The sequence below is a fragment of the Harmonia axyridis genome, chromosome 3 (genome assembly GCF_914767665.1).
Source record: "Harmonia axyridis chromosome 3, icHarAxyr1.1, whole genome shotgun sequence".
Taxonomy (NCBI): Eukaryota; Metazoa; Arthropoda; class Insecta; order Coleoptera; family Coccinellidae; genus Harmonia; species Harmonia axyridis.
In genome coordinates, this window is record NC_059503.1 from 2,664,681 (window position 1) to 2,688,793 (window position 24,113).

Below are 24,113 nucleotides of genomic sequence, written 5' to 3' on the forward strand. Positions count from 1 at the left end.
TCAAACCACGCTGGACAACATCTCATAACAGTAGTTGGATTTCTGTTCGTACGTTTAGTGATTTCTCGAAATGACAACCCCGCCTCCTGTAGACCAATAATTCGACCTCTTTCAAATTAACTTACCGCTAACCGAAATGCTCTATGGATGTAATTTCTTAACACCAGCCACGTACAACATTTAAGAAGAGAGTTTTCACTATGAACGTGACTTCATACAATGATTTTTTTTTTATGTTCTGGTTCCCACGAAAGGAGATATCCTGTGATGTTCAGAGAACATCGTGAGAACCAAGAGAAAGAAGGTAGGAATTGGTGTTCTTTTTGAATTTATGACGATTATATGCCTCGGGGAACACCTCCCTAAGCAATGTGTTCCAGAGCCTTGCTGTTCGTTGGATGAACGAGTCTTTGAAAAGAGATGTTCTGCAGGTCTCCAACGCGACCACAAAGGGGTGTGAAGACTGAACTTGACGGGTTAACCTCGAAGAGACTGCCAAAGGAGGAATGATCTTTGATAGTTCAGAAGATCATTGCTAAAAGAAATAAACAGAAATACAGAGAAAGATAGGGAATGTCGCCTAGAGGTGTCATAACACTTTTTCTGCCTCTCCAGTCATATCGCAAGCTACGTTGAAAACAAAGAGAAGACAAAATACAAAAAGGCGACAAACAAACAAACAACAGACATTGTTACGTCGAGAAACAATTTCGCCCCGATGGAATAATTCATAGCCACTTCGCGACGTCCCCAACAAGCGATAAAACCAAGTTCTCGTTTTTCACGGTTAACAACCGTCAACCGTTGGAAGACGTAACAATCCCGGAACAAGCGAACCAATCGCTTCCGGGATCGCCCGGAGCGGTCCCAATTCTTGCGACGTCGTTATGCCAGGCGAGTCGGAACGAGCGGTTTCCGGTCTACCCCTCATTTTCCGCGGAAAAACGCCGATTCGTAAACAAACGCAACGAGTACACCGGACCACTGAGAGAGTAGTTTTCTTTCCGGGTCCCTCCACGCTATGGGATTTTGGTAGGACGAGGTCGTAAAGTCCGGGAAATTATCGATATGGGGTTTTCCGGGATACTTTACGACACTGGCCCAGTTCCCAGTATGAGGAGTATTTTTTGTGTCTTATTGGTACTAGGTTGGCCACGAAATATCTCTTTTTTTGCTTTATCATTCTTTGTATGTGTTAATTCCAGATCAATCTCAATGTCGTATGGCTATTCACTTTTTTCTTCCTCTTGTTCTGGTTGAATGACTTCCATCAATATTTACTAGCTGACAAAGAAACTGCAACAGCCAGAAGAAGCTTCTTTTGTACTGCAACATTATCGACCCCATCTTGTGTTAACTCTGACGGTTGAGCATCGCCGGCAACGATTACAGTGGTGCAGAAAACGTCAACATTGGAATGTGGAATGGCATCAGGTCGTCTTTGATGATGAATCTCGATTCTCCTTGGGTGCACATGATGGCCGAAGAAGAGTTAGGCGACGTCGGGGAGAAAGACGTGAACCTCAGTTTGATGTTGAGCGTCATGTACACCGGACAGTGGGCGTTATGATATGGGGTACTATTGCACATGCAAGTAGGTCTTTATTAGAAGTAAATAGACCATCTTATTGCATCAATGCCGAGACGTGTTGGAGAGTGTATAGTGGTCAAAGACATTAACAAATTTATAAAATTGTGAACCCTTGGTTTTTTTCTTCAAATTTCATTAATTTACTCTACTACTACATATGTTTTACCAGTTATATTTGTAAAGAATATTTTAACCAAATAACGTAGTTATGAACACTATAATATATTAGATGTGAGTATTATTTCCTCTTTTCGAACGATGCCGCTGTTCCAGTGGCCCGAAAAATGTGCCGGCAGACCGTTGCATGGCTCGAGAAAGTGGAGCTCAAAATAGCTGGCTGCAAATTGATTATTCATGCTGCGTCGCTTTCGCCTTGTGCCTAGAACCTGCTGTTCCAGGTAGCGCCCAGGACGCCAACCTGAACGGAGCCTTAATGTCGACCCTCACCGATCAACTATACAACCAAGTACCCTGTTTTTTTTTTCAAAGGCCCATGCGTGTTTCGAATTCGAATTCGTGACCTTCGTTTGTCATTCGGGCTTTCAATTTATAAACAACACTTTCTATTGTTCGTCTGGAGATGTTCGAGAAAAAGAAAGTCAGCCTCGAAAGCGGCGTCGATGTTTGCGGAAAAATGTAATCTTTCGAAAAAAATGTTGTTAGTTCCTTATGTTGAAGTTTGATTTGAAAGACAGCATTTGGAGGCCAGGACCATCCTGCCCCATCCTATTTTCTTATCCCAATACTTTCCCTGTCAAGCCAAGGCGAAATGAATATCAATATAAAGAGTGTTTTTCTTTTCGAGGTATATAACTTTAAGTTGGCATTACTGTTCAAGATGACGACCGATTTAAGAGCTGTCAAGTGATTTATTCTCAGTTTGGTTTGGCAATTCATCAAATTCAGCCAAACGATCATCAAGTAAGGCGTAGGTTCGTCGAATGGGCCCAAAATGAGATTGCCGTTGTTCCCGATTTTCATTAGCGAATTTTGTTTAGCGATGAAGCGCACTTCTGGTTGAATGACTACGTCAACAAACAAAACTGCCGCATTTGAAGTGAAGCTTATCCTCAAGTGTATGTCGAAACACCGTTACATCCAGAAAAACTGACTGTTTGGTGCGCTTTATGGGCTGGTGGTATCATTGGTCCGTACTTCTTCAAAAACGATGATGGCCAGAACGTTACAGTCAATGGTGATCGGTATAGAGCCATGATTACGAACTTTTTCATTCCTGAATTGACAAGACAAGACAATTCCAACAAGACGGCGCAACATGTCACACAGCTCGTACCACAATCGATTTATTGAAAGACACGTTCGGTGACCGCCTAATTTCACGTTTTGGACCCGTGAATTGGCCTCCAAGATCTTGTGATTTAACACCGCTAGACTACTTTCTGTGGGGCTATGTAAACTCATTGGTCTATGCGGATAAGCCACAAACCCTTGACCTTTTGGAAGACAACATTCGCCGTGTTATTGCCGATATAAGGCCACAAATGTTGGAAAAAGTCATCGAAAATTGGACGTCCAGATTGGACTACATCCGAGCCAGCCGTGGCGGTCATATGCCAGAAATCATATTTAAAATGTAATGCCACAAGATTATCTTGCGGATAAATAAAATTCATGTCAATCGAATAATCCATCGTTGTTTTATTGCAATTTAAAGTTCTATAGCTTAAAAAAAAACACCCTTTATCAATATCAATAACCTGAATATTCGAGAAAAGTGCTGATGATTTTAAAAATTTTTTCAAGTCAAATACAATAAGATTCGAAGTCAGAAATAACATTCCTCCATTCAAAACTTCGAACAATAACGATGACTCAAGGGTTATTCATCGAACAAAACGAAAAAACCGAGCGCCACGTAGCGCATTCATCATTGAAAACTTCCAGCGTCGATCGGGGTCATTGTTAACTCGAGGGACGTTGTCGCGGATATTTTAGTCCCGTTCAGTAGTGTCAAAGGGCTACGTGGGACTCCTCCGTTTTCCGGAAAAGCCGGAAGGTTAATTTCCCCGATGACAATTAACGCCTCCGTGCTCGATTTTTCCACGAGGCGTGGAAAAACAGTGTCCTCGTAACTGCTGAACGTGTTCGGTGCGCTTTTCCGTTAGGACCGTGAAATATTGGAAGAAGAGAGGTCGTAGAGAATGCCGTGCATATTTTTACTCATAAAAAAATTATATGAAAGCAGAGGCAGCTAAAGGTGGGACTAGACGTTGGTACTCGTCTTTCGGATAAAGGGGGAAAAGAAGGCAAGAAGGAAAGTGAATTTTAAAAGCGAAAATAGTATAGTATATTGTGGGGAAAGTCTCACCTTTTCTCACGAGTGAGAAAAGGACTTTCTCCACACTATACTTCTCCTACAACTGCTATGAAAAGTAACGTTTTCTTCATAGCTTACTCAATTCCAAGACTATGTATTGCTCATACTGTGAGAAATATTATTCACCACGGCACATTGCCCACACCTCGCTGGGTAGACCAATGAAATTGGGCTCTGGAGAAGACGTTCTGTAAGGAAACGCAATAAATGAACAGATATTGTCAACGAAGGCCATTTTGAATTGAATTATTCGAATTTGTGCAGTTGTAAGAAAAGTATAGTGTGTAACATGTGGAGAAAGTCCTTTTCTCACTAGTGAGAAAAGTTGAACTTTCCCCACTTGATGCACAATATACTATTTCCTACAACTGCACAATTTTAAATGTACCTGATTCAATTCAAAATGACCTTCGTTGAGAGTAACTATGCCTTTCTTGCGTTTCCATAGAAACGAATTTTCAAAAGCCCAATTTCATTGGTCTACCAAGCGAGGTGTAGGCAAGGTGCCGTGTGGATAATATTTCTCACAGTATGAGCAATACATAGTTTCGAAATTGAGTAAGCTATGAAGAATACGCTACTTTCCACAACAGTTATAGGAAAAGTATAGTGTGCAACATGTGGAGAGTTAGAATATTGTGCAACAAATGGGAAAAGTCCAACTTTTCTCACGAGTGTGGAAGTTTGTGGCATGAGCCTGAATGGCGAGTGCCGCAGACACACGAGTGAGAAAAAGGACTTTCTTGCCTTGAATTGTTCTCTACTTTCAGGTTTCTTTTTATAGCAGTTATAGGAATCAAACATTTTTATATTATCCACATGAAATCATCAAATTTGAAATAAATATCGCGTTGAAAATGAAATCAATAAACCGTTAGTGTGAAATTTTCAGTTCAATTCACACTGTATTTCCTACTATGAAAGGAAAGAATGACTGAATCAACAAGGCACTTCCTTCAGATATTGAAGATGATTTATGATGTTGCCCGCAATGTTTGTACTGAGAAGTTGATCGATGGTGTATCTTCTGAATGGATTCTAGACAAATTGAGACAGCACGTCGATAAATATGATACTGCACTGAGAAATATTAATGATCCAGTGTTTTCAGAAAACTTCGATGTGTATATACTGTGCGTTGTCCATGTCGTGATGTGAATTCCACAGCTCTGTTTCAATGACATATGTCAAACAGAACTGTCATCCGACGCGTCATGTGTTTAGTTGAAGGTTAGCCATTCGACACTATGGATCATTTATTTACTCCTGAACGTGAGAAAATTTCGAAAACAAACAAAAATAATGATTCCGTAATAATTACGTTTTGTGCTTTATGGGCGACAGAATCGTCCATCTGAGCTTACAATTCTGATGTCTTAAAATTCAAAAAGCACGCTAGACCGAAAATATTGCTACTGTAACTGAAATTGTTGAAGAAGATCCAAATTTATCCGTTCTTCGGCGCGCACAACATTTGGGCCTCCCTTACGGCACTCTAAGGCGTATTTCTCATCTTCATCTTTATAAGGTTCAGTTGACACAAGAACTAAAGTCAACTGACCATAGAATACCTAAAACATAATATGTTCTAGGTATTCTATGTCGATTGGGTGCTTGAACAACAATGTTAGGATGACGATAATTTATTATGAAGGACGTACCATTGTATTATTCATTGGGTGATGAAATAAATATTTGGGAACAACATATTCAGAGATACCCCTGAAGCATCATTGTGGTTCGGATGCTGTGTGTACCTAGCTTTAGGCCGGAGCCGTCTGAAGCTCTCGCATTATGCCTACCATTATGGAAATCGATAAGGAAGGGCAGGCTTGCATCTCGGGGGCATCACATTATCTGCGGTAATTTTGTGGACGTTCGAGTGTTGAAATTATCGATTCCATCAGGGGAAAGTCGAGGTTGCAAGCACAGACGTGAGGTCTTGTTGAGGTGCACTTCCTTTGAACGTTATAGAAACTGAAGTGATTTTAACGAATGGAGGTTTTAGTTCCTTTCAACAGAGACGTATTGTGAGTTCATAAATTGAGTTTGGAGTCGGGGAAATCGAGTTATGTCCCATTCAGGAACGGGGAGCTTTTTTTCTGGATAAGTCCAAGATTCCAGAACCCGACAGACATCATTTATTGTCTGGCAAAATGTATCTTACTGAGTCATATTTATGAAAGGTTTTCCAATACACCAGAACTCACCAGCAAGGTCGTATTTGCGCTGATTGGGTCAAAATGATCCGGATTTTCATCTCCATTGATGAGGTTCATTTTCACCTCGGAGGCTACGTTAATGAGCAGAATTATCGCATTTGTGGCTCGAAAAATCCAATAGCGATTGTTGAAAAGCCTCTCCATCCTCAACGTGTCCCTGTTTGGTGTGGTTTTTCAGCTGATGACTATACTTATTAGAAAATGAGGCTGGTGCAACTGTTACGATGAAAGGATTGCACTACTGAGCTATGATTAATTAATTTTTATGGCCGGAATTGGAAGATATTGATGTGGACGGCGTTTATTTGCAACAAAACTCCGCTTCGTGCCACACAAACAACGAAACAATCGAAACAATTTGGAAGAAAAGTTTACTGGCCGTGTTATTTCTCGAAGAGTTCACAATTGGCCACCGAGATCTTGTGATTTAACACCTTTGGGTCTATGCTAATGCTCTTTAATCGATTTTAGATCAATTACTACCTTTGATTATTTGAAAATTTCTGCCAAGTCTTTATGAAAACCTTCAAAGCCTTGGTGTTGGAGGTTTTGTCGCAAATTATAAAGGGTGTTTTTTTAGAGCTATAGAACTTTAAATTGCAATGAAACAACGATGGATCATTCGATTGACATGAATATTATTTGGCCGCAAGATAATCTTGTGGCATTACATTTTAAATAACATCTTGAACAGTAATGCCAACTTAAAGTTATATACCTCGAAAAAAAACCGTTAGATTTATGATAACTATTTCAAGTTTGTTGCAAAATTTCATTTGGATCGCCATAAATTTTGGTGTCATCTGGGAGGAAATCCAGTGTGAAGGACCATTTAAATTTCGGTAATTGGTATCCGTTTCCTGTTGATTAGGCACTCTGGAAGGATAGGGTATGTGAACGCATCGCAGATAATTGCAATAGGTAGGAATAAATGGAATTTGACGGCGCAAAAGCAGAAACGGGAAAGGTGATTAGATGTGACGCTTGCCGCTAATTCCCCTTTGGTTTGTTGTTCATTCCCTCCGTCAAAGGGGGTTGAAAAATTACATACCAACTGAGTTTAGTCTGAACGCCAAAGGCGACAGAATTCTCGGAACTTATGATTAGGGAATTTTGTCCATCTACTATGGTAGACCGGGGACTTTGCAATTGGCGTGATATAAGATTTGACAGCCTAGACCGGAAAAACAACTTTTTCGGACCGAGAACAGTCAGATTATAATATTTTATGTTCTAAATTTGCTACGAGAAACTTTTCCACCTATGATATACTTCAGATCTCAGTTTGTACCTACTGAATCAATATGAATTGGTGTTTTTAATTACGAAGAGAACGAATCCAGTGGAAAGGGTCGAGAATTTCCAGATTCTCGTTATTGCATCGAATTAGTTTCGCTCGTCACGCCTGCTTGTTATGAATATTTAGCGTGCCGTTGTATCCAGTTCAGCCATCCAAAAATAAATTTATGTTATTAGGGGCGTTTTGGGCGCAAAAACCGGGCTTAATCGAACCGTTTTGATGGTCGAAAACAGCTTTGATATCCGTGGGTGGATTTTCCGGTAATGTATGCGGTTAATTCTGCTTGTTGCCTGGATTATTTCAGTGAATGTGTTTTAAACCCCCCCTCCTTTCGCTCTCGATAACGAGAGTGCTTTTCAACGAAAAATATAAAGCATTGAAACTAATCCTTTATGCAGGCTGCAGGAAAAAGAGGAACACAGCCATATTCATTATGAAACGCTGAATTTAGAATTTTATTTTGAATGAGTGTTATTGAATTAATTGGTGACCAATGGTAAAAATGTATTAATAATTTGAAAACAAGAAGGGTAAATGCTACATGAGAAAAAAAGAAAAATTGAAACGTCCAACAATTCTATTGATATCCATCGAAATTATTTTGTATGTTCGTTCCTATTTACACAATTGTTGTAGCTCACTCCACACAATTCAATTATCATTCGATCAACTCAATTCAATCGCCTCAGTAAACTCAATACACTTGAAGACGTACCTATTTTCACGAAATTAGAAACTCCGTCATACATTCTCGCCACCACATCTTCAGTGTTTTTATTTCGCCACGTTTTTACAGATCCATCTGCAATGCGCCCCCAGCCATACACAATAGATTGTTTACAGAAGTCCCATAACCGAATATAAACACCAACATACGTAGCAACCTTGATGAATTATGTGTATCGACATTCTACTTATTTACCCCGTCGATTGTTTATTCGGGTGAAGCATTTTCCAGAACTGAATGAAATGTTTTCATTTTCACGGAAATTTCCACATCGACACAATCGATTCGAACATACGTCCAATATATTGCTGGTTAGGCTCGAGGGAAATTTTAACTTCAATTTCCAGCTCAGTTTGAATCGTTCGTATCCTTAGAGACGTGGAGGGGTGCCTCAAGGTCCGGTTAATGGCTCGATGATTTTCCCTTTTCCCATTTCATTACGATATGTCTAATACCTTGTGTAAAGTTAGTAAATTCGAGTGTTTAACAGTTTCTTTTTGTTTGTTTCAGCTGATATTGATGATAAAGTGGAGGCTCATCTCAAGGGCTTGAAATCCAGCAAAGTGATTGGAAATTATGAAGCTGAGGTGTTGGGAGGTGGCAGAATAGAACACAATCCTGATACGAAGTTCATCAAGGTCTATGGTTATTCACAAGTAAGTTTTTCTTAAATTCTCAAAAAAATCAGAAGCATCCTTCATTCCTTTAAAATGATAATTTTTAATTAATTAATTGTTTTCATTCAACTCGTCTCAACGAATCAATTCACTGTGATTAATAATTAGTGACTTCTTTGATCAATAAGTTATCAAGTTTTGGGCACATATTTTCTCGTCAGGAAATTCCGTTTATCAGAAATAACAACAATCTAAATCTTCATCTACTTACTCCCACATTGAATTGATAATAAACAAACTTTTAGTAAGTCTATTTGAAAGTAATAATATGATATTTTAACTGTACACATCGAGCTAAAATCATGGAGACGAGAACTATTTGCATATACATTCAAACCTTGAGAGCATATATTGATATTCTTCACAATATGGAATTTTTTATTCGATTCCTAAAGAGTCTATTTATCGTGAAGCTTTTCCAATCGAAAACATCTAAACTCGAATTTTTCATCCAACTTTCCTTTTGCAATCTCGAGTCTTCAAACTTGTTTATTTTCCAACTTTCCGTTCATACGGTTGAAAGTTTTTTTCCCGAGGGCAAAAGTTCCAAATCAACTGATCATATCGAATAAGTATGTATTGGAAATATCCCTTCTCAGAGGGATATTTCTCTACTTTGAACTGATATTGAAGCTTCAGTCGGAGTGAAAACTTTATGGTTTTCTATAATAGATTGCGAATGAACCACAATTTTTTTCACATCGACAAGAGCTAAATTAAAAACAGTAATAATCTCGTCTCAAATGAAAAACTACCAAGGGAAAATGTCATTTACATATGAAAACCAAATTCGGTTGTTTCAATCGAAGAGAAACTTTTTCTGATTGGAAAAGTTAGATTAATAATCCAGACTACTATTCGAAATAAAAAAAAGTGTAAACAGAGTGTTAACGGGGAAATACGAATAAACTTTGGTCACGTTTACAGATGAAATTTATAATGACTTTCCTAAAAAAGCTTAAACTTTTTCCAAACTCGACTGGCCAAATTGGAATACAGTTTCGATTATTTCGATGGAAGCAGGTGTACATCTGGGAAAACTTTTATTTCTCTGTAGAATTCTGATTTATCAAAACGCCTATATTCTTACAGGGCTTTGGAAAAGCTAATCATGAAGACACAGTGAAAATTTTGAAAACTAAGTATCCTGATTACAACATCACGGCATCTCCTAATGGAGGATAATGAAATATATGAAAAACTATAGCTATTTTGATGTATTATTACTGTATGTCTGAATAAAAATTTGACTATTCTGATTCTGGGAAAATTTCTGTAGAATTCCGATTATTCATATTTCGAAGAAAGAAGATTTCGATAGGAATACAATTATGTGGGTGAATGCCTAATATTAAAAAATTTAATATTTTTTTTCTAATTTCTCTGAATTCTGTTTGCTAAAGTTCATGCTATCGTCTTTATTTTTGCAGGGTTTTGGAAAAGCTAATCATGAAGATACAGTAGAAATTCTGAAAACTAAGTATCCAGAGTACAACATCACATGGTCTAATGGAGGATACTGAAATATAATAAGAATGTTTTGGTTAACCATAGCTATTACAATGTATTATTAATGTATGTCTCAATAAAATTTTCAACCAAATTTCTATTTTTCTATTTAAACTTCTGATTTCAATATACACTGCGCGGCCTCTTGCCGCGACACGAGGCCTTAAATCATATTCTCTGAGGCGATTTCTTATTGTCTGAGTGCTAATTTGCACCCATGAGTTTGCTCAAGCTGATTTTGAAGGAGGCGAGCGGTTGCAAACCGTTGTCTCAACGAAGAAACTCTCAAGTAACGTTCTTGAATGGCAGTTGTTACCCGTGGTCTACCCTGTCCTGGTCTTCGGACATTCATACCTGTCTCCCTGAATCGCTGCAACATTCTGGATACACTTGTATGGGAAACTCCAAACCTTTCTGCAATTCTTGTGTATGTCCACCCTTCTTCTCGCAAAACTACCGCTTGGGCACATTCCTCTTGGGTCAAATTGCGTGTTTCGCGTTGCATAGCGATCGAGTGTAGAAAATCAAACGAAAGAAAAACTATTGATCACTAGAATTGATCGAGAACAACTGATTTCAGAATGGAGCCAATACATTCAAAATCTGATAATCTCATCTTTTTTATTCCTGCTGGGAAAAAACATCTGTATTGAAGAAAAACGTTGAAAGTGGATAACATATGCATGCATAATTCTGATAAAAATAATTATCATTGAGAACACCTTTAGTTGTAGAATGAATTTGAGATTTCCATAATGTGCGTTGATTTTTTTGCGCAGTGTATTATTGTACAACTGAAATTTGACTTAAAATAAGTCTACCGGAGGAGAAAAATTCGGCAAAGTGTATAAACGAAGGTAATTTCGAATTACTGCGCGATTCATATCTCTCAAGTTCCCTAAATTCTCATCATGGCCCCTGGTCCAATTTCAGTTCGTATTCGAATCTCTTTTCAATATTTACGTTTCACCTTAGTAGGCAGATATTGCTTTCTCAGTAGATACCATCTCGTGCCTTGCTCATTTAAATCATTAGGGAATTTCATTGGGGAGCCTGAGCAAATTTGAGCCTAGAATTGAACATTATTGACTCTCAAATTTCTCATTTCATTAGGTTTAGTAGGGAATGGATCGCTGAAATGTGATCCTTGTCAAGTTGTACCTATCCGTAGATTCTGCAATTTCTACAGAATGAAATTGAGAAAGCTCTGTGAATGAAAATGTTTTGTACATTGAATGAATTTCAATAGTTGTCAAAGAATATGATAATTTTCTGAATGACGAGAATTAAAGGAGATGTGTCTACTAGGGATTCATGGATTGGCTTTATTTTCAAGCTACTTGACTTGATTTCGAGTCAAGTAGTAGTTTTTCAATCTCAAGTCAAGTATTAGATCAAATATCAAGTTTTTTGAAATAGAAACATTAATTGAACCACTATAAATCATATCAAAATAAAAAATAATGAAAAAATAAAGTTTCTTAATATTGAGAACCTCCATGCTTTGTTTGATTTCATAATTTTCCATCCAGGATCTAAGACACATAAGGCGTCTTATAGATTTGTCGCCTAACCTATTGCGGGTTTTTGTAACTGTAAGAGCAGCTCTGGAAAATTATCTTTCAACAGGAGCTGAAGATGCTGGCGTTGATAAAAAATCCTTGGCGATTTTGGCCGAGTTCAGGAAGATATTTCTGAAACTGCTAAAATCTACCAATAGAAATGTGAGAAAACCACTACTAGTCACACTAGCGAGTGCTTCAGATTCTTGGCGCTCGAGGAATCCCCTTATTTAGTCTAAGCGCACACGATATTGCAGAAATATATACCGTGCGACGCGTGCATATCAAGCTCAAGTAATATCAAGTCAAGCAATAAATATCTAAAATCCAGTCCAGCTCAAGTATGTAATTTTTCACGAGCTGATTTTCAAGTTATTTGTTAAAATGTCAAGCTACTTGGCTTGATGAATCCCTAACTATATTACAATACATTCGATTCCACAAAAATTTGAAATCCAAAAAAAGAAAACTTCAATATATGAATTAACAGAAACATTGAATATAAACGTATAATAAGCACAAACATCAAAACAATTGTTGTGCTAATGTCTAGTTTATTCCTGAAAGTAGGTTTTAATGAAACTGATGTAGCGGAAATCTTATTTTAATATAAACATCACTTCTTGAGTTTTCAATAATGAGATGGAAATTTATTCATTCAAATCGAGAAAAAACTGCTATAGTGCTGAAAACTCTGTAAGCTACACTTACGTCAACAACAATGGGAGACAATATTGAAGTTTTCTCCTCCTAAAAATTGTCTTCCAACGGTAAATATGCAAACTGATGTTATTCCTTTCCATTAGAGCAACCATGAAGCTGACTTTTCATATACCCAACTCATTATCTGACAAAAAATGTCAGTAGATTGTGATAATAACCGAAACGAAACATTTCTATCTCATGGGGTGAACTGACGCAAGCTTAAAGGCTTAATTGGAGTTTTATAATCCGTAGTTAATGAACAATTCAAACAACCCCATTCGTTTTAATTTTATTTCACAAACAATGAAACGCATTCACCACCCTAAAAATCCAAACATCACACCTTAACTATTCAAACAAGAGGAAATCCCTAATTTTCCCCATCATTACCTGCAGGGGTGTGTTGCCCTCCGGTTGAGAATTGGGAAGAGGCGGGTAGAGCTGGGCCACGCACATAATGGCCTCGTTGCAAAATTTCAACCCCATAACCTCCTCGTCCTCCCTGCCATAGCTAGAAGAAAATTGCTGTTAAATTTATGTTTTTCACGGCTCGAAAGTATGATGGACATACGAGTACGCGCGAAAATGTCTTATAAAATAAAATGGGGGGTTGGAATACGCTTGTTTTCATGGCCACATTATGCGTCGGCCTATTTTTCTACAATGTTCACTCCCCTGGGATTCGAAACCCAGCTGTTTGATAACTCCATAACACCGCGTGAATGTTTTATGATCTAACTGCCAAACTTTTAATTTGGTCTTTGTTAATCGTGGCCTTTGATTTTATAGCTGTAGGAAGCGCAGTTCGTGAAAATAGTTGAAATATTTGGTACAATACCATATGATATAGAAAGTTCCAGATTAATCACTATTTCATACTCAATTTGTACTTTTTTTTTTTGGTACAATCTACTCAAGATAAAGAGATTACAAATGAATACATACAGGGCACTTTCTACAAAAAAGGAATTAAAAAGTTAGTTCAAGAACAAATGTGTATTAACTCCTTAGAACAGAAGTTCACTAATGAGAGTTTACAAAGGTCAGATTCAAATCTCGTTCTAGCTGTTGGTAGAAGAAATTTGTAGGTATATCATACTTTCAAAATCGTACAAAGAACAGTGAAACACTGACTGTGCAAATGTCCAGTACCAGCTAATCTGAGAACCACAGTTCTGAACAACTTGGATCTAAACCCTCACAAAGATTAACCAAAATGGTAAACAATCTCTTTGGTGGATTGTTAAGCACAAGATCAAGCTAGTCGCAGTTTGGAAAGATTTATTTTCAGCCAATCATATCATACTATTCGAAATCTAACAAAAAGCACAATGAAAAACTTTTCAACTTACCGAAATGTGAGTGTGATCTGTCCATAGATCTTGCGGTTTTCCACGAATTCAGGATCGACCAAAATAACTCCCTGAAGACGGTCAATCTTGCCATTTGACACAACGAGGTCCCTTGAGCTCAAGTAGAGCGTGATTCTGGCGTTCAGTGAGGATTTCTTGAACACCCTGCAATAATTGAAGCTGTTTTGAGGTCTTGGCAGTAACTACATCAAGCATTCAAATAGGTATTCAAACATTTTTGATCTTTTGGATTCAGTTGGAAACATTTTAAAATTCATGAGGGTCAATTTATTTCACCTTGAATAATGATAAATGTTTATTTTTAGAAATAATATACTGTTAGAATATTACTTCATCCGAACAGATTACGAGAGAGACAACCAACCCTACACTTGATAGTGTTATTGCATGTCGTGCGGTGGCGCTACGAGTCTGCGCGTGGCGAGGCCATCGAAGGCCATCGAGAGAGAAAACAAGAATGAACCTTCGATGGTCGAGAGCGAATGTCAGGCATAAGACTTCAGAGTGACAGTCTCTTCTAACCTGACTTCTGTCAGCTTCTTCCGTTTCTGCTTTGTGAATTGTACTTGCTTTTGAGATAGACTTAGAGTGTCTAGATAATAAACGATTAATATCATCATATGTGTATTAGTGAATACTCTGTATTTATATAACCCAAATATAAAATCCAATAGGTTATAGGCTCAGTGCACGCTTTAAACTGCGCGACAATGTAAACACTTATTCTGAAAATATGTTGTGTAAACAACGAGAAAAACATTGAGGTAAGTTGAATTTCAACTTAATTATGAGGCTAGAGATATTTTAGTGAGTTCGGTGAATGGAAATGATTTATTTCATATTCATTCCTGAAATAGAGAATTCCTGTTATACAGTATATACTATATTTGGTTAATGTGTTTACTTATCTATTAGACAAGGGATCAACTTTGATTCTTAACGGTTATTGACAGTTGATGTTTAGAGAAACGAGATATTTTGCTATACACATGTTTTATAGATTTAGATGATTAAGATTCAGTTTAGAGAAACGAGATATTTTGCTATACACATGTTTTATAGATTTAGATGATTAAGATTCAGTTTAGAGAAACGAGATATTTTAATATACACATGTTTTATAGATTTAGATGATAGATATTCAGATTAGAGAAATGAGATATTTTACTATACACATGTTTTATAGATTCAGATGATATTCAGATTAGAGAAATGAGATATTTTAATATACACATGTTTTATAGATTTAGATTATGCAGATGTAGATTCTGCATACTCATTGTATCAAATTGATTTAGATGTTTGTAAATTCAGAGATTTCACATTCATCATTTGAGAAAGTTATATTATATGAATTTAGAGTATTTTTCAGAGTCATAATTTGAGAGATGTACATACATCATTCGAGAGGTTTACATGAGGAAATTTTATAGTGTTTATTGAAACCTTTCAGAGCCTGAGATTATGTAAACTTTAGGAATTGTGCTAACATACTTTCTGTTTTAGATTGGATAATTTTATAGAATTTACATACCACACCTAGAGAATTGGATCATGTAGATTTGAAGATTCTACATACATTGCTTGGAGCATGTAAAATTAGATGTTTCACATTCCATAAACATAATCCAGAGATGGAGATATTTTGAGACTATATATATTGATGAAAAATTTGGGGAATTATTTATTTCACTAAACTACAAAAACTGCAGTATGGTAAGATTAGTGATAACTATTATTTCAGGGCTTCTTTCATACAATGCTTGCTGTGCTGTGTTGTTTGTTTGTAAGCTAGGGATATTATAGGATTCAAGTATTCATCCCGTATTTGTAAAATGGCCATACCTAACTCAACAGGTTTTCATTGCAGTGCGTGATACCGCTTTTGTAGTAAGGTTTACAAATATGAGGTGGTGATATTTGAAAACTTGATAATTCCGTTTCGAATTGTATCAGATTGCTGTGCGTCTGAGGCAATTCAGAAGCACGAAACAAAATTTTATATCTTATACCTGGTAGTCGATGTACTAAGAGAGCATATAATGCACAAAAATCTTAGAATACATAATATAAATATTTTGTTTCATAAATCCTGAAATAGATGGCAGCCAAAGGAAATCAAGGAAAACCATTGGTGGATTATCATAGCGATTCCACCATTTCCGTAAGTGCAGAAGATATAGGTTTCATGCATTACGAGGAAAGAGAGAATTGTCAAAACCAATGTAAGTTTTTCATGCAATTAATAATTGCCCATTTCCTTGATTTTAGCTGACTAGAGCAGTATCAACGAGTGATACGTAAGAGACTAGGGAGATGCTAGAGAAATGTTAGAGTCATTACACAAAACCCCTTTTGAGATATTAGAGATTTGAGAGAGGAGGAATTGTCGACAATAGAGAGAGTAGAGTTATGAGAATATAAGAGTATTAGAAAACCCAGGTATATAAAAATTATTTATTCATGTTACAGAGGTAACTAAAGTTATGAGAATAATTTTTATTAAACTCTAGAGAGAGTAGAGTTATGAGAATTTAAGAGTTTGAGAAAACCCAGCTGTATTTAATATAAATTAATTCATTTCACAGAGGTGATTAGAATTGAGAGAATAATTTTTGGGGTTAAATTCTAGAATACGAGAAAACCCAGGTATATAAAAATTATTCATGTTACAGAGGTAATGAGAATATTTTTGAGATTAAATCTTAGAGATTTAAGAGTTTGAGAAAACCCAGCTGTATTTAATAAAAATTAATTCATTTCACAGAGGTGATTAGAATTGAGAGAATAATTTTTGGGGTTAAATTCTAGAATACGAGAAAACCCAGGTATATAAAAATTATTCATGTTACAGAGGTAATGAGAATATTTTTGAGATTAAATCTTAGAGATTTAAGAGTTTGAGAAAACCCAGCTGTATTTAATAAAAATTAATTCATTTCACAGAGGTGATTAGAATTGAGAGAATAATTTTTGGGGTTAAAATTCTAGAGTACTAGAAAACCCAGGTATTTAAAATTAATCTATGTTGCAGAGCAGAATTCAAATTTTAAGATCTGGATGGACAGTCTATGATCAGAGCTTTTTGACAAACGATTTGTTGGACGTCATAGAGCCAAGTACGAGTAACCAAACTTTTTCAGAGGCTAACAAATCCAAGAGAAGTAATTGAGTATGAGATATTATCATAAACATAATTGAGGAGAATTACTTAAAAGAAAACTTTCAATATCCTAAGACCCTGTTGAAGTAAGTAGAGGTTTGAGGTTCTCCAGGAAGTGCAAGTCAAATGCGACACACACACTTCAGGTAAGAGCTCACTCGTACTCCACTAAAATGGAGAAACACGAATCGGTCGATGATTTCTGTGAAAGATTCGACTCGATAGTATGAGAGTATGAAGCTTTCGAGGTGTGATTAAGCTAACTGCTCAAAAAGATAAGATCTGCACTTTATCAGGCTGTATTACCAGTCATATCCGAGTTACGAGATGCAGATCTGACCAGGAGACAGACCCCAAACCAAGAAGGTAATTTAGACGAGATCAGAGAAATTTAGAGGATCGAGTAGAGGTAGGATGAACAAGCCACGTCTCAACACTAAGAGACGGAGTCATGTAAACCAGAGGAGAATGAGAGAGAGTAAGAGATTCAACAAAGAGGGTCGCTCCAAGGCAAGAAGGGTTGGAAGTATAAAGCATAGAGAAACTAAAACAGGTAAACTTGATCCAATCATTAACTTCTTAGCAGATTCTGTAGCAACAGACCATATCGTAAATGATTGTCTGACTTGAGAAACTTTGAGAGATGTCAAAATATGAGTATAGAGAGCGAATAAAACGAGATAGCAGTCATTGTAATCGATAGTAAGGGTGAGTTAATCTTATATTCAGATTCTAGAAATGAGAATACTAAGAAATTGCAAAACGTATTTGCAGAGAAAGAGATTTCTGAGAATTTACTTCCCTTACGTAAACTCGCAGACTCTGGGTTCAATATTTACTTAGATGTCCAAGTCCTAAGTGTTTACAATAAGATTAATAATGAATTTGTTTTAGAGAACAGGTCCTAAGAGTTTATAATGAGGTTAATAATGAAATTGTTTTAGAGGACAATTCCAAATCCTAAGTGTTTACAATAAGATATGAGATTGTTTTAGAGAGTCGAGCAACGATAAGCGAAGAAGATGAGATGAGCTTGCAATCGCAGACACATTCCAATAACGAGTTATTAGGTTCGGAGGGAGAACCAGAATCTGCGATTGGGAGGGAGAAGTAATATAATCTCATCGTTTCAACTAAAGAGAAAGTTCACAAGTTTCAACTGACAAAACAGATGAAACACAATTTGAGCAACAAGAAAAATTGGGATTGCAGTCATATCAGTAGAGAGGTAATTTAGATCGATAACTTGGAATCACTCCAAAACTTAGAACGTGAAGTATGTATCATATCGACAATGGAAAAATTACATTTTAAAGAGACAGAATGAGAGCTGAGAAACAACAAGTTGACACACACTGACACGATGGAACTTATTAAACCACCATCTCATCCAGGTCAGTAAAGATTCATTAATGTCTACATAGAAGACTATTGGAGACTTGCTAAAGCATATTCATTAAAACAGAGATTGAGTTGGCTGAAGCATTAAAGAAATTCTTAATATCAACAAGAAACTTGTTGGAGAAAAATGAGAAGGTATAGTATATCAGGTCAGATCAAGGTACAGATTTACCGAAAGGAAATTCCCAGAAGTACTGAGTAGAGAAAATATAGAGAACGAGAGAGCGGAGAGGTTTAACTTGACGATCCAAAAGAAGGTTTGTACATACATGTTTGATTCCAGACTACCTAAGAGTATGTGGGAGATTGGTGTTGATGCATCCATAGATGTGTACAACAGAACACACAAGTCTATCAGATATCAAACACCATTGACAAAGTTTGCACCAAATGCAAAATGCCACTTTGATCAAATTGAGAGATGTGGATGTATTGGATGTATTTGTAAGTATTATTATGTATTGCGATGTTCGCATACATTAAGATTCCAAAACCCAGCTTGAAATTTGGAGAATCCTGAAAGCTGTCCCAGTGAGTTATACCGTGGATACTTGATGTTGCATTCAAGCTCGAAAAAGTCCTTTGAATCTCAACATGTGAGATTTAACAAGAAACTTGCCTACAAAGACGTTTATAGAAATAAACAACTTGATGACAATAAAGAAAAATTACAGACCCAGGAAAATATAATCGACTGGGATTGGATGAAAAACTCGAAAGAGCCAAAATAAGGGAACTGCCGATCAAAAGGCCAATACCCTGCTACACTTAAAGAAAATCGTAAAGGACGTAAGCTATGCAAGGTTTCTTAATTACTCAGAGAATAATATTTTAGAAATTGGGCTGAACGACCTCGGTCGATTGCCTTTGGATAATTCATTATCAATAAAGATCAGCTATTAATATTATTATTTTAGGTAAATATGAGAAAACCGATAGAGAAGAAGATATGAGGTTTTGTCTTATTTCTTCATTAAATCGAGAACCGATTAAATTCAAGGAAGCTATAAATTCTAGAGAAGGCCACTTATGGAAGAAAGCTATAAAAGAAGAAATTGATTCCATGATACAAAATAAGGTTTGGATATTGGTAGATAAAGAGTATCTTCAAATATCTGTAAAACAGGCAAACATTATAGACTCGAAATGGTATTCGAGAGAAAATTAGAGGCAAATGGTCTTATACGATACAAAGTAAGATTAGTCATACGAGGCTTTAAGGTCAAATATATCTATGACATTAGACTTCCTGTAATTAGAGCTACATTTGCAATAATAAATAAGTATGATTTACATGCTTGTCAATCAGAAGTAAAAACCTGCCTTTTTAAATGGCACTATAGAGGAATCTATATGAAGATCCTTGATGGAGTAGACATTGACAATGAGATCAAACGATCTTATGTATATAAACTCCAGACAGCCCTATATGGACTGAAGATAAGTCCAAAGAGATGTAATAAGAGATTCACTGAAGAGATCCAGAAACTTGGTTCAGAGAATGATATACATGGACTTGTTTATATACATGGAGGAGAAATGATATAAATATAAAGAGAAACCGAGAAGAGAGGTATATAAAACAAATCAATCAAATTATACCATGAATATATTAGATAGATTAAATATGAATGACTGCAATGCTCAAAATACTCCTATGGTAACCAGACAGATTGAAAATAGGATTAAGAGAAATCAATCGGAGAATCTACAAGATGACTCAGATAAACTATAGAGATGAAAAGAGTTCCTTATAGAGATGAAAAGAGTTCCTTATAGAGAAGCTATTGGTAGCTTAATGTATCCATCAAATGGTAGACACTACGTTTGCTGTTAACTATTTAACGAGAAAACAAATGAAGCCGACCGAAGCTGATTGGAAAGGTGTAAAGAGAATCGTCAGGTATTTGAAAGGTACTGTGTATTTAAGTCTTAAATTCACCGCTCAAACTTAATACTTAGAGGCATTTACCGATGCAACATTTAGAGACCATACCGACTTGTCATCAACTGAAAGGTATGTTATTAAATTGTTTGAAGATGTAATAGCTTGGAGAAGCCATAATCAAACCTATGTCACATTGTCCACTTGTAGAGCCGAATACCTAACCATGAATAATGCCTATCAAGAATTAATAATTCTTGACAAGGTACTTAGATTTGTGATAGGAAAACTGATGTTTCCTACAACAATCTGGTGTGATAAAAATTCCGCTGGAGACTGCACCAAGAAAGATGGTAGTCCCAAACTAAAAGTATTTGATGATCATTTAGAGGTAATAAATGACGACCTACTACATAGAGAGAAATCTGGACTTAGAAGACATATGGCTGAAACACATGGTGATTTCATAAAACAATGTGTTGAAGTAAAGAGAATCACAGTGAGATGGATTCCAACCAAGGAGAATGTGGCTGACATAATGACAAAACCTTTAACCATCAGACGGTCATAAGAGATTAACTCAAAAACTAATGATTTAATACTAACTCATTGAATTTTTGTTTTCAGAGTATTTCTAGGGACTAGAGTATAAACTAATTGAGTTCTGTTTATAGATTAGACTTAGAGTGGAGAATGTTGATTGCAGTTCGATGAAGGGAGGGAGTGTTAGAATATTACTTCATCCGAACAGATTACGAGAGAGACAACCAACCCTACACTTGATAGTGTTATTGCATGTCGTGCGGTGGCGCTACGAGTCTGCGCGTGGCGAGGCCATCGAAGGCCATCGAGAGAGAAAACAAGAATGAACCTTCGATGGTCGAGAGCGAATGTCAGGCATAAGACTTCAGAGTGACAGTCTCTTCTAACCTGACTTCTGTCAGCTTCTTCCGTTTCTGCTTTGTGAATTGTACTTGCTTTTGAGATAGACTTAGAGTGTCTAGATAATAAACGATTAATATCATCATATGTGTATTAGTGAATACTCTGTATTTATATAACCCAAATATAAAATCCAATATATACCATCATTCATATTGATTACGATCAGCAGAGAATATCAATGCGAAGGAGGATTTCTCATTGTTATATTGAATATTTTAGAGCTCATTTTTTTCGGGAGTATATTTGCCGATTTCCACCAGAAGAAAAATAAAAGATTCGGGAAAATCACTGCGCTTTTGATCACTTGTTATTCTAACGTCTGTTGTACACTTATAGACCTTGTTATCGACCCATTTTCAAGTGGTTGGTAACTGGTTATGAAAAGTGGATCATTAACGACAACGTCAAGCAAAAACGGTCGTGGTCAAAACGCAGTGAGTCGGCGGAAACGGTGGTCAAGCTAGGATTTACGGTCAGGAAGGTTTCGCTGTGGGTTTGGTGGGATTGGCGAGGAAATATCTACTACTATGAGCTGCCAATCTATGGCACAACTGTAAACTAAGAACTGTCAACAACTGGACTGTCTGAAGGAAGCAATCGCTCAAAAGCGACCAGCTTTGGCCAATAGAAGAGGAATTCTGTACTATCAGGACAACGCTAGGCCACACACATTAATAGTGACTACCCAGAAGCTCCTGGAACACTTGATGAGGAGGATCTTATGCATCCACCTTATAGTCCGGATCTGGCACCAAGTAATTACCATCTCTTCCTGTCCATGGCGAACAAATTTGCTGGTGAAAAAGTCGCTTCAACAGAGGGTTGTGAAAATCGACTGTCTCAATTTTTTGCCAATAGCGAGGAGGGCTTTAATGAGAGAGGTATAATGATATTATCTTCAAAATAGCAACAAAACGGCGTATATTTGACCTAAGTCGGATTAATCTAAATATTGTAATTGATGCCTTGTTTACCATGCAAAAATAATGGATTTCTTCTTTTTCCATTGTTTCATCTACATGAGGATTCTGTTTTTTTTTTCGATATTTCTATGCAAATTATGTTGAATCCAGCGGCCTGTATTTTGCAAAGACCGGAAAACTAATTTATCGTCAATTATACACAGGCTGTCAGACCCCTCCGGGAGCTCCTGGTCTCTTGTTGACACAGAACGCGATTTCAATATCAAACGGTCCTGGCGTTAGGCAGTCGGTGATTGAATGCCTTCTGAATATGCATTTTCCTATTGAAAATCGTTCTCTGTCACGCTTCTCGAATTGAATGTCACATCTTCGACGCGTGAATTTTCATTCTTGCTGATCGGCTGTCATCCGGTCGGTGACGTTTGTGAAAGAAGGATTATTTTGTAGGGAAAAAAGGGGAAAATCCTGAAACGCGCTCTGATTTTTCGACAGAATACAAATGGGATGAATATGGAGAATATCATTTCCCTCGTCGCTTTTCACCCTATGCGAACGTAAACAAGCGTAGAAGGGTGCCATATTTCCCGAAGGATGTAGTTCGGCGGTTTTATTCGTATTCGAATATGGCGTCCATTGTGGTATAATACGCCATTCAGAGCGAGTTCAGAGTGTTTCAGAATAACCTCGGAAAATTTCAATGCAATATATAATTCGAGAATGCACCACTCTCATTTCCTACAAAATACTACTTCAGTGAATTACGATAATATAAATTCATTTTGAACACGTTTGCTTATACCTCCCTTCCCTCAAAGCGATGTTGGAAAGGGAATTGTACAAATGACTCATTATTCATCTAATGGGATTTCATACACGTTGCTCACATTGAATATCTACCCTATCAAGACAAATCGTTGCCAAAATTTTTTATAAAGTAATAATTTCAAGTTTCCTGGAATATTTCATGTAGATCGCTTTTCCAGATCCATAGAAAATTCAAGCGGAAAAAGTTATTATTTGATTTATTTTTATTAATTTTTGTGGTAAACTGTGAAATTTTCAGAAGGTTTAAAATTAATTATTCTCGAATGTTCAGAACAGAGAGCTCTTACAGCTCTATATAAATTCCAGATCCCCTCTCACATGATTTGGAATAATTTTCATTTCAATTTGGTTAATTGTTTCAGAAAATAAGAGGTTATTATGAGCGGTCTGGTATTCTCTAATTGTTTAAATGCATTAGATAGTCTGCTTTATGAAGAGGAAATATGAATAGCATTCCTTTGTTACTTGAAAATCAATAATATTCAAGTTGGAAGAAAGAACACTAAACAAAGGGCTCAGTTTGCACAATCAACTTCCATGAACTCTTGGTTATTTTTTTCGGTAAGTATTGTTTTCAGAATAATGCATTTTGTGAATCATTTTCATCGAATAATATAACATTCATCAACATGAATTGATAATCAAATTAAATTATTAATGAAAGAAAAGAAATAAGCCACTTGACTTTAAATCAATTTCGATCAACATAAATTGATAAAGATCATTATCCAGAATTACATTCCCAAAATATCATTGTCAGTGTCCTAGTTCTGTTTCTTTCAGGTGAAATGCAGAAGGCATTGATATTCTTCCACGTATTCAAAATTTAAAAATGAACCACGAAGTGGCAATTTTTTGAATGAACGAGTGTTAGAATGAGCTTTCTGTACGAGCATTATATAGGGTCTTTTTTTTTCGAGGTATATAACTTTAAGTTGGCATTACTGTTCAAGATGGCTACCGATTT

At 36.5% G+C, this 24,113-nt stretch overlaps 2 protein-coding genes across 5 annotated transcripts in view; one reads left to right on the forward strand and one right to left on the reverse strand.

The window, feature by feature from the left end:
• The window catches only part of LOC123677001 (sex-regulated protein janus-A-like), a 46,760-nt gene extending 36,302 nt beyond the window's left edge, over positions 1-10,458 (forward strand). Inside the window, exons 3-4 of one of the 2 annotated variants that reach the window (XM_045613378.1) lie at positions 8,689-8,834; positions 10,286-10,458. In XM_045613378.1, the coding sequence (XP_045469334.1) occupies positions 8,689-8,834; positions 10,286-10,378 (239 nt within the window). In that variant the 3' untranslated portion in view covers positions 10,379-10,458. Of the gene's footprint in view, positions 1-8,688; positions 8,835-9,947; positions 10,115-10,285 lie in introns of those variants that run through there. The other variant, XM_045613379.1, reaches the window with a different exon arrangement.
• The window catches only part of LOC123676998 (beta-arrestin-2-like), an 89,141-nt gene that overhangs the window by 35,402 nt on the left and 29,626 nt on the right, over positions 1-24,113 (reverse strand). For 2 of the 3 annotated variants that reach the window (XM_045613374.1, XM_045613375.1), the window contains exons 4-5: positions 13,984-14,163; positions 13,022-13,142 (exon numbers count right to left, since the gene is read on the reverse strand). In XM_045613374.1, the coding sequence (XP_045469330.1) occupies positions 13,022-13,142; positions 13,984-14,163 (301 nt within the window). The remainder of the gene's footprint in view (positions 1-13,021; positions 13,143-13,983; positions 14,164-24,113) is intronic. The other variant, XM_045613376.1, reaches the window with a different exon arrangement.